At 32.8% G+C, this 11,728-nt stretch overlaps 1 protein-coding gene across 1 annotated transcript; it reads left to right on the top strand.

Annotated features, from left to right (window-relative positions):
• Window positions 1-1,640: 1,640 nt before the first annotated feature.
• Window positions 1,641-10,404, top strand: LOC134690485 (solute carrier family 25 member 3-like). The gene is made up of 7 exons (XM_063550462.1): window positions 1,641-1,769; window positions 1,875-2,001; window positions 2,650-2,954; window positions 5,526-5,707; window positions 7,511-7,683; window positions 8,850-8,960; window positions 9,858-10,404. Exons 2-7 carry the CDS (start codon window positions 1,881-1,883, stop codon window positions 10,010-10,012), a joined length of 1,047 nt encoding a protein of 348 aa, XP_063406532.1. The 5' UTR covers window positions 1,641-1,769; window positions 1,875-1,880; the 3' UTR covers window positions 10,013-10,404.
• The last annotated feature ends 1,324 nt before the right edge of the window (window positions 10,405-11,728 follow it).

Below are 11,728 nucleotides of genomic sequence, written 5' to 3'. Positions count from 1 at the left end.
TTGAGTAATATGCATGTTATTCACAAACTATATAATTGCCTAAATTTTTGGTTAATTTATTTGGTATGCATCCAAAAAATAAAGAGAAAAAAATTAACAGAAAACATGGGTTTAAATTTAGCTTATAAAATTAAAAAAAATTAATTATGACAGAGAGCTACAAACGATAGCTTCAGGGAAACACATATGGGCTTTGGAAAAGGCTTATAAAGAATGTGGTGGGTTTAAACATGTTTCATTGTGCTCAATCTCCATCTAACCCGGGACAGTGGTGTAAATGTAACTTGTTTTCTAGATTTAGATTTCAGTTATACACGAAATACTCGACACAAAAACTAATGACAAAAGGGACCAATTTTCTCCTCCTCGTGATAATTTTACTCTTGGCATCGTTCTAGCCAAAAAAAACACCGTTATTTACTATATAAAAGATGTCTGTTTAGGCTGGGACATACTAATTTTATAATTTCGGGTTCAATAGTTATATTTTTGGGTTAACATTTAAGCTGTTGTTTTGCTGGGCGATTGAGATTTCAAAGCCAGCCTTTCATCTCCTTATTTATATTCATCATGCCTCTGTGCATTGGTTATTGAAGTTGGTGATTATCCAATAAATTAAACAACGTCGTTTTTCGACGATTTATGAGCTTTCCTGATGCTGACCAGTCAGAATTTTAAAAAAGGAGCGAACTAGACAACACGGGAGTGGAACCTGTAAACAGTTTATGCACCAAACCAATATGTAGCTCGACAACTCAGTGAGGGGCCGCCCCAAGACTCATTGGTCTTAAGATCAGGAAATATAGACAGAAGTATTCTGTTTTACCTTTAATCGGTCCAATCGGAATATGATAGAAAGTGAAAGAAAAAGTGTCTTACTTTTTCTTCAATCTAATTGAAATGTTGATCTCTGATTACGTTATACTGCAGTATAACGTAATCAGAGATCAACATTTCAATTAGATTGACTTTTTCTTTATAATTATAGCTGAGGGACTTATCATATTTAACACGGGAGGGGGCCTGGTCAAAATGTAGTGGGGGTCAAATGTTTTTCTGTACTAACTTTGGAAAAGGAGGGTTCAATTTGATATAGCACACCCCTATAATGATTTTTATATATTAGTGTAGCCATTGGTGCTCTATATGGATGTGTCCGGTGCCTCAACACAATGCAAAAAGAGATTTGCAGTTTAATTTATTTATTTAAGAAAATTGAATCTGATTGAATTTTCAATTGTGTCGTTTGTCATTTGGTTATTTATATTAAATAAAGCATCTATGTTAAACTGAATTACTGTATTCAATATTTGTAATTTATCGTTGTGGCCATGTGTCCGGACACAAAATTCATTTCAACTATATTTTGCACCGAAACCTTGCCACTAGTGTCAACCCCCCCCCCCCCCCCCCCTTTTAGATAAATCCGCCTCTGTTTTAGAAGAAAAAAATTCACAAAAAAATATATGTCTCTGACTAGACTAACTGTAGACTTTTATGCTGTGCATCGAATTATTTTAGTCGAAGCATAATACACTTTATAAAAGTTTGCTGCATTCGCAAACGACTCTCCCAAAACTAAATTATTGAACATTTTTATATAAATTATAATAATACCTAGCAAAATCATCAATTATTACACTTTTTTATGGATGCAACAGGGAACCAGACGATATCGTCACAATAGCACCATCCAATCACAAATGTATGAAGAATTTAGCCCTGTTTGACCTTTTAATCAGTCCTTTCCGTCGCAACACGCCAGAACGGTAAGAGGACAAAACGCCGGTTGTCAATTTAAATCTTAACTGTACTGAAACTTTGATCAAAATTCCTAGCGACAAGTCTTAATACAATATTCATGTATATTTCAGGTCAAAATGATGGAAGCAATCTCCAACGCGGTGAAAAACAACCCGTTCAGCAGCCCTTTCCATCAGGCAAAATGTGAAGGTTTCAAAGTGAACGAAACACGAACAATCGCCGCTGCATCTGCTAAAGGTATATCAAGAAAACACATTATATAGGCGACATATATTGTATATCATTAATTACCAATGACCGTTATCATTAAAATTGTAAAAGATTTTCATGATACAATTACATTTGAAATTTACTCAGCTGTCAGATTCAAGGACACCCATGAATTTGTATTAAGTTTTTAGTTAAAAGCTATATTTATGAATGAATGTTAAAGCAGAAAAGTTCTTTCACCTGTGATAATCTCGGAGTAGTCAATTTCTATTGAAACTAATAAAATCACTAGTCCATCCAATTTATTTTTGATATAAAATAATCATACTCATAAGTTAACTACTTTTATTAAGGTATACTCCTCACTTGAGGGGTTCTTCCAATTCTGATAAGATGTAATTACCTGTCTGGTATACAGTTGATATCCTAAATATAAATATTTATAATGCAAAAAAACATCAGAATACTTGGAATTATTGAAAATGCATATTGTGAAGGTCAACATGACAACAGTGGCAAAGTTATAGATGGTCACTTTTCTAAGGCAAAACCGCCACAACGAAATAGAAAAGATATGTTTCCTGCCTTTGGATTTTAAGTCTTGGCAGAAAAATAGAAGATATTTTGGAAAATAATTCTTTATTATTATATAAATAATATTTAACTTTATTTCAGAGGACACCAGCTGTGAATTTGGATCTAACAAGTACTATGCCTTGTGTGGTTTTGGTGGTTTATTGAGTTGCGGTATAACACACACAGCTGTAGTACCACTTGATTTGGTGAAATGTAGAATTCAAGTACAACCTGAAAAATATGGTGGGATCGTCAAAGGCTTCAAAGTATCCATCAAAGAAGGTGGAGCTATGGAGCTGACCAAGGGATGGGCTCCAACATTAATTGGTTATTCAATGCAAGGAATTTGCAAATTTGGATTCTATGAAGTCTTCAAGATATTTTATGGAAACTTATTAGGAGAGGTATGAACAGAACTTTTTACATAAATTTGTGAAGGTTGTGGTTTAAGTTTATAAATTGAAAATTTATTGTATTTAAAAAAAAATGAAGTTTTCACATCATGACGGAATATTTATACACAATTTACGGTATACATTGCACATGTACATTGACATTTATTTTAAAATTATTGAATTAAACACAATTTACATTTCTTTTTACATTGTGAAATAAGGTGAAAAGTAAATTGGAAAAGGCAAAGGCATGCCAATGCCCAAGGATCCAGAACACCTAGACACTTAATGCATGTATTTTGGAATATCATTTTAGAATATCCTTTTTTAGCTCACCTGGCCCGAAGGGCCAAGTGAGCTTTTCTAATCACTCCGTCGTCGTCGTTAACTTTTACAAAAATCTTCTCCTCAAAAACTACTGGGCCAAATTAAATTAAACTTGGACACAATCATCATTGGGGTATCTAGTTTTAAAAAATGTGTGGCATGACCCGTCAAACCAACCAAGATGGCCGCCATGGCTAAAAATAGAACATAGGGGTAAAATGCAGTTTTTGGCTTATAACTCAAAAAACAAAGCATTTAGAGCAAATCTGACATGGGGTTAAATTGTTAATCAGGTCAAGATCTATCTGCCCTGAAATTTTCAGATGAATCAGACAACCCGTTGTTGGGTTGCTGCCCCTGAATTGGTAATTTTAGGGAAATTTTGTCTGTTTTCCCTTATTATCTTGAATATTATTGTAGATAGAGATAAACTGTAAACAGCAATAATGTTTAGCAAAGTAAGATCTACAAATAAGTCAACATAACCAAAATGGTCAGTTGACTCCTTTAGGAGTTATTGCCCTTTATAGTCAATTTTTAACCATTTTTCGTTAATCTTAGTAATCTTTACAAAAATCTTCTCCTCTGAAACTACTTGGCCAAATTAATCCAAACTTGACCACAATCATCTTTGGGGTATCTAGTTTAAAAAATGTGTGGCGTGACCCGGTCAACTAACCAAGATGGCTGCCATGGCTAAAAATAGAACAGTGGGGTAAAATGCAGTTTTTGGCTTATAACTCAAAAACCAAAGCATTTTGAGCAAATCACACCAGGTTTAACTGTTTATCAGATCAAGATCTATCTTCCCTGAAATTTTCAGATGAATCAGACAACCCGTTGTTGGGTTGCTGTCCCTGAATTGGTAATTTTAGGGAAATTTTGATGTTTTTGGTTATTATCTTGAATATTATTATAGATAGAGATAAACTGTAAACAGCAATAATGTTCAGCAAAGTAAGATCTACAAATAAGTCAGCATAACCAAAATGGTCAGTTGACCCCTTTAGGAGTTGTTGCCCTTTATAGTCAACTTTTAACAATTTTCATGAAATTTGTAAATTTTAACTAACATTTTCCACTGAAACTAATGGGCCAAGTTCAATATAGATAGAAATAATTGTAAGCAGCAAGAATGTTTAGTACAGTAAGATATACAAACACATCACCATCACCAAAACCCAATTTTGTCATTAATCCATCTGTGTCCTTTGTTGAATATTCACATAGACCAAGGTGAGCGACACAGGCTCTTTAGAGCCTCTAGTTTTCTTAATCAGTCAATACAATAAAATTATATGAATGTTGCTTCACCTATGACAATGCCATAGTCATAATATATAGTTAAAGACACACTTTAACAGTTGCTATTACAGAAAACGTTATTATGTTATAAATGCACATGTACATGTAAAACATGTGAACAAATATTGTATTTGTATTTGTATTTCAATTTTTGTTCTTAGAATCCCCCTACAAATGATAGAAAAATGGATAGAAATATTTATTAGTAATTTTTTTCATACATATATATATATTTAATTCATATACAACTCGTCTAAACATCAACCCAACAATGTTAGATCTGTAAATTTGCTTTCGCAAATTTTATGTTCCTCCCCTGCCGGGATTCGAAACCATGCTACTGAGATATCGTGACAACAAATCACCTGCACTGCAGCCGCCCTACTAGACCACATGACCACCTGGGCTTCACAAAAATAAAGCTTTCGGTGGCTGTGTGTTACATTTCCTCGTCAGTTTTAATCTAGCGGGTACTACAGTACATGATATATAAGGCATGGAGATGTTATTGTTACAGATCAGCTCAATTATCTATAGTAAAGGATCATACAAATTAATGCAAGATACAGTCACAGAAAATAATTATATTTATAAGTACGTCTGAGTCGGTGACAATTCTACAACAGATTTATCCATCGGATCACCAGCAATGATGGTGATACATGGCTGTGTACATTATGTATATACAACTCATCTAAACATCAACCCAACGATGTAAGATCTGTAAATTTGATATCGCAATTCATATACATTCATGACATTCAATGTGGATTGTGCCTATCAGAGAAGAAAAAAACCAATGAAATACAAGAAAAACTTAAATTGACAGAGAAACAAAATGTGATTAAATCATGTATCATAAAGTTGTTTGTTGTAGACTGTGAGAGATGCTCACAGGAGCAATTGATGCACATTTGAAACTTATATTTGCTACCTTATATTAAATAGGAAAATTGCTTTTTATGGAGAACTTCATTATACCTGATATCCAGTGCATCAGCTGAATTCTTTGCTGACATTGCTCTATGTCCAATGGAAGCTTGTAAAGTCAGAATCCAAACACAGGCTGGCTGGAGTACAACACTGAGAGAAGGTTTCCCAAGGATATTAAAAGAGGAAGGAATCAACGGGTTAGTTTGATAACTACGTATTTACACAGACTCACAGTGATGTAGATTTAGATATAAACAACACATCCTTTATCTTGTTGGATTTTTAAAAATTTAATACTGAAACTTCTATCATGACGTTTTCAATTAGTTTGCAGCATCAGAAATGAATATTTAATATTCACTATTTGAACTATATAAAACACATATTTATGTATGCATGTTTTAAAGATGTATTGATATAATTATACCCCCGCTTTAAAAAAGGGGGGGTATACTGTTTTACCTCTGTCTGTCCATCAGTCCGTCCGTCAGTCAGTCCGTCCCATGAAACTTTCGTCACATTTTTCTCAGGAACTACAATACAAGGATTTCTGAAATTTGGTTTCAGGGTTTATCTAAGTCAGCTATACCGTGTGATGTGTTTTCAGATTGATCACTTGACAACTTCCTGTTTACCGAACACTTGTATGATTTTACACATGATAGCCAAGTTGAAAATTTTCGTCACATTTTTCTCAGGAACTACAATACAAGGATTTCTGAAATTAAAAAAGGGGGGGTATACTGTTTTACCTCTGTCTGTCCATCAGTCCGTCCCTCAGTCCGTCCATCAGTCCGTCCCATGAAACTTTCGTCACATTTTTCTCAGGAACTACAATACAAGGATTTCTAAAATTGGTTTCAGGGTTTATCTAAGTCAGCTATACCGTGTGATGTGTTTTCAGATTGATCACTTGACAACTTCCTGTTTACCGAACACTTGTATGATTTTACACATGATAGCCAAGTTGAAAATTTTCGTCACATTTTTCTCAGGAACTACAATACAAGGATTTCTGAAATTTGGTTTCAGGATTTATCTAAGTCAGCTATACCGTGTGATGCGCTTTCAGATTGATCACTTGACAACTTCCTGTTTACCGAACACTTGTATGATTTTACACATGATAGCCAAGTTGAAAATTTTCGTCACATTTTTCTCAGGAACTACAATACAAGGATTTCTGAAATTTGGTTTCAGGATTTATATAAGTCAACTATACCGTGTGATGCATTTTCAGATTCATCACTCGACAACTTCCTGTTTACGGAACACTTGCATATTTTTACACTATTAATATTATCCACTTGCGGCGGGGGTATCATCAGTGAGCAGTAGCTCGCAGTTTCACTTGTTGCATCCTATTTATATTTCCAAAGACAAGTCCATTTTGCTATGAGAATGAAATAGCTTATCCCCAGATCATCAGAATGGTTCAAAATAAAAATCTGAATAAAATTTGGAAACATAACTAAATGAAATGGCTATAAACATAGATTTTTTTTCTCTAAAATTATTTACTTCCAACATTTCTACTCTGAGATCTTGGATCTTTCTTTTTTTTAAGTGATGATCTTTTGTCATCACTTGGCAACTGTTGCTGTTGTTGAAAACGTTAAAAAAACTACTTCTCTCTGAAACTACTGGGTCAAATGTAATCAAACTTTATAAATATTGCATAGGGTATCATGTTTATAAATGTTATCTAGGGATTTGATTCATCGTCAAATGGGTTAACGTTGCTGTTTTTAAAAATAGAACATACATGAAGGGTAAAAAATGCAGTTTTCGGCATATATCTCAAAAAACAATAACAGTATTATGAAGCATTTGTTCATTTTACTTGATATTGGAATGGTTCTCAGAAAAAAAGTCATCACTGTGTACTTAAATACTGTGAAATAATAAGCAACATTAACTTAACATAGGTAAAACCTCTATAACAAATACTTTAAACATTGTATATATATGTATATAAATGTATGTCTTCTTTTATACAGATTTTACAAAGGACTGGTGCCTTTATGGTGCAGACAGATCCCATATACAATGATGAAATTTGCTTGTTTTGAGAGAACAGTAGAAGCCTTGTATAAATATGTAGTACCCAGACCAAGAATTGAATGTAACAAGGCTGAACAACTCTCAGTCACCTTCTTAGCTGGTTATATTGGTAAGGAAACAGGGGGTTATAAATCAGTTTTTCAGTGTAACAAAGCATTTACAATATTATTTTTAAATATTTTTTTTGTCATACTAATGAGATACACAATATAGATTTAGTTTTTATGATACAACTTTTTGAGCTGCTATTGAAAGTCTAGACAAATTGGCCCAAAAGGGAAATGAAAAAAGTTCAATCAATTCAAATTCACTAAACCTTAGTTACCTAACTGATTTCTATTCAGTGGGACAAGTTTAGCACAATAATGTACAATACTTTGGACTCATTCATTTTCGTGGGTTTCAATTTTCGTGGATGGAGAAAAACTTGCATTTTCAAGGGTATTTGATTTCGTGGTTTTACTAATCTCTGCATACACATCCTATAAAAAAATTTGTTATTCGTTGAACATTTGAATTTGTGGTTCACCTCTACACACAAAAATTGGTATCCAATGAATAATAATGAATCCACAGTAATGTAATATATTTCTATAATATTGAAATTATTGTTTTTGAAATTGAATATGTACTATAATATGTTCCGTCATTCGGCAATATTGAAAATCATATCTCGTAACACATTGTAAAACACATTACACATACATGTATTATAGTATAAATGCTGAAAATTTTCAAGGTTAGCATGAAAGACCATACAAATGTTGACTTTCTCTTAATACAAGATTGAATAAAGGTCTTATAGGATTTACATGCATCACAAAATATTGCAATTGGAAGAGTGTAAATGCAGAACTTTTTGCATGCATTACTTAATAATATTAGTATCACTAGTTACCTCTGTATGCTTGGACTTTTTTGCATTAAATGCTCACCAAAGCAAAGAGAATTGAGAAAAATTGGTGAATCATTTGAAATATTCATGATAGTTCCTTTACAAACATTGTGATATTTTACAATGGCAATCTCTTCATTTTGTCACAAGTTAGTCTCTCTTCAGTTCGTAAAAACCAGACTATTTCACAATTCAAAATCTACAGCTATAAATACTTTCCTGTAAGTGATTTGTATGTCATACACAGAAGTTATGCTTGCAAGGCAATTTTTTAAGAATTTGATCAAGAGTTATCTCCCATTTAGAAAGACTATTTAATTCTTTCTTTAAACTGTTGTGTTAGTATAGTTTGTTTTTAACTGTTTATTTTTGTGTTTCAGCTGGTGTATTCTGTGCTATTGTGTCACATCCTGCTGACACCATTGTATCCAAACTCAACCAGGCTAAGGGCAGTAACTTTATGGATATTGCTAAGGATCTGGGATTCATGGGTGAGTTTAATTTCTGTGTCAGATAAGAAAACAATTAAAAATAACATCTTGTATCTAAGATTGCATGTAAAAACAAAATCATATTAGTGATATTACAATGATAAAATGAGGCAAAAGTAAAATACTTAAGGAATGACTGTAATATTTTTATCTGTCTATGAAGAAATCACATAAAAAATTTGGTACACACTGATTTAACAGTGTGCACTACATTTTTTATGTTTTTTTCAAATAGACAGAAAAAATATTACAGTCATTTCTTATAATTTATTTCTAAATTCCATTTTAAACCATAGAAAACCATGAAAAGATGTTGATGACGTCATGGTCACATGACGAAATTATGGCTTTGGGCTGATAACAAAATAATGTCAGCCAATCAGAAGACGTGTTACATCAAAAATTAAGTTAGTATGTGATGGTGATAGGTACATACTGAGAGGGAAAACACTTTGTTAGTATCATATTGTTTGCATGATAGATATACTATGTGCAGCTTTGTTACAATTTTACAAATACATGTATTAGACACTTATCAGAATAAAAAAGTTTCAACCACAACACAATGGAGAAAAAAAACTGCAAAATATTATGGCCAGTGATAAAAAAATATAACATATCCTTACTCCAATACACTAATGGTCTCAAGAAAATGAAAATGTTTTAGTAGAGGATGTAAAATTTAATTGCAAGTTGGTATAAAATTTTTTTTTTAGATAAATAAAATTGTGGCAGGGTTAAACATGTTTTTGGGATCTCAACCCTCCCCTTATACATGTAGCCAATGTAAAAATAACAAACACACAGTAAAACATGTATGCCCAGTAACACTCAGTTCAAAGAACGTCTGGAGTCCAATGTCCGAATAGAATATTTATTTTTTAAATTTTCTTTTAGGAATGTGGAAGGGTTTATTCCCCAGAATCATCATGATTGGTACACTCACAGCATTACAGTGGTTCATCTATGATTCTGTAAAGGTTTACTTCAGGCTTCCACGTCCACCACCACCAGAGATGCCAGAATCACTCAAGCGTAAAATGGGAGTTTAATGACAATGTTTACCTAGGAATATTTATAAATTGAACAATAGATGGCTAATTTTTTACAAAGTATTTTTTATATTTGATCATCTAAAAATACTTTGAAAATTTCATTGACGTTTTCCATTCAATCACATGTGCAAACACTAATTTGTTTGATATTTATTGTTTTGATAATTTATCAGTGTGTCCTTGACTGCTCATTAAAGAGGGGGTGGAAATCCCATGTCAAATGTGATAGTTTTTGGTAGTTGGTCAAACTGTTATTTTTTTTTTGTTACACTGACAGATCTGATCAGCTATTAAATATTTTGTTGGCATGTCATAATTTCCAGGAATCATTTTAGTGAAAAGACTTATTTACAAAAAAATGAGTGAATAAAAAAGAAAAAAATGCAGAATTTATATTTTATTGCCTTGCCTTCAACAATAGTTGTGGAAGTGTGACTAAAATGTCTGTCGTCTTGAATGGCATCATCAACAATTATTATCCCTTTCAAACTGAAATGATCCTTTCAGCACCAAAGAAGCGTTAAATTTAACAAGAAGTTAATATAAAAGATCAACTTTCTAAGTCATGTAACCTGACACTGCAGAGGTGTTTTCTGCAATTTTTAGCTCACCTGGCCCGAAGGGCCAAGTGAGCTTTTCTCATCACTTGGCATCCGTCGTCGTCGTCCGTCGTCGTTAACTTTTAAAAAAATCTTCTTCTCTGAAACTACTGGGCCAAATGAAACCACACTTGGCCACAATCATCATTGGGGTATCTAGTTTAAAAAATGTGTGGCGTGACCTGCCAAACAAAACAAGATGGCCGCCATGGCTAAAAATAGAACATAGGGGTAAAATGCAGTTTTTGGCTTATAACTCAAAAACCAAAGCATTTAGAGCAAATCTGACACGGGGTAAAATTGTTTATCAGGTCAAGATCTATCTGCCCTGAAATTTTCAGATGAATCAGACAACCAGTTGTTGGGTTGCTGCCCCTGAATTGGTAATTTTAGGGAAATTTTGCTGTTTTTGGTTATTATCTTGAATATTATTATAGATAGAGAGAAACTGTAAACAGCAATAATGTTCAGCAAAGTAAGATTTACAAATAAGTCATCAGGACCAAAATGGTCAGATGACCCCTTTAGAAGTTATTGCCCTTTAAGGAGGCTCGCGGGAATAAAATATTTAGAAAAAAATCAAAAATTTATTTTTCATTACAAATTTGATCAGTTACCTTAAGAAGTTGTTACTTTATCATATGGTACAAAAATTATTCCATAAAGTCAATACGCGTTGGCCCCAGGTGACTTTTAAAATGTAGATATCATTGAAAAAGCTCCAAATTATCTCCCTTTGGTGCAAAAATGCCAATTTTTGGCATTAAAATTGAAATATCTTTTTCAACTCATCGGTGACCTATATTTTTTATTGTTGTTTTCGAATTAGCTGTACATAAACTAAATAATTGTAAAATTTTAGCGATTTCTGTAATTTAGTATTTTTTTTATTTGGATATTACCGCTATTTCGCCTATTAGCTCAACAGAAAAAACGGACATTAACAAAAATATATGCTTCTTTCGAAAGCAGATTGTGAGCGTAAATGAGCGGTGACCCCATGTTTTTATTTCATTTTTCTATTAGATATAAGATAAAGTTCATTTATAGAAAAATATAGCGAAATCTTATATTAAATAAAAAAAAATTGATTTAGACCCGCGAGCCCCCTTAA

This window comes from Mytilus trossulus, chromosome 1 (assembly GCF_036588685.1).
Source record: "Mytilus trossulus isolate FHL-02 chromosome 1, PNRI_Mtr1.1.1.hap1, whole genome shotgun sequence".
NCBI classification, from domain to species: Eukaryota; Metazoa; Mollusca; class Bivalvia; order Mytilida; family Mytilidae; genus Mytilus; species Mytilus trossulus.
The sequence above is the reverse complement of the archived record's forward strand: the minus strand, read 5'-3'. Positions and strand labels throughout refer to the sequence as shown.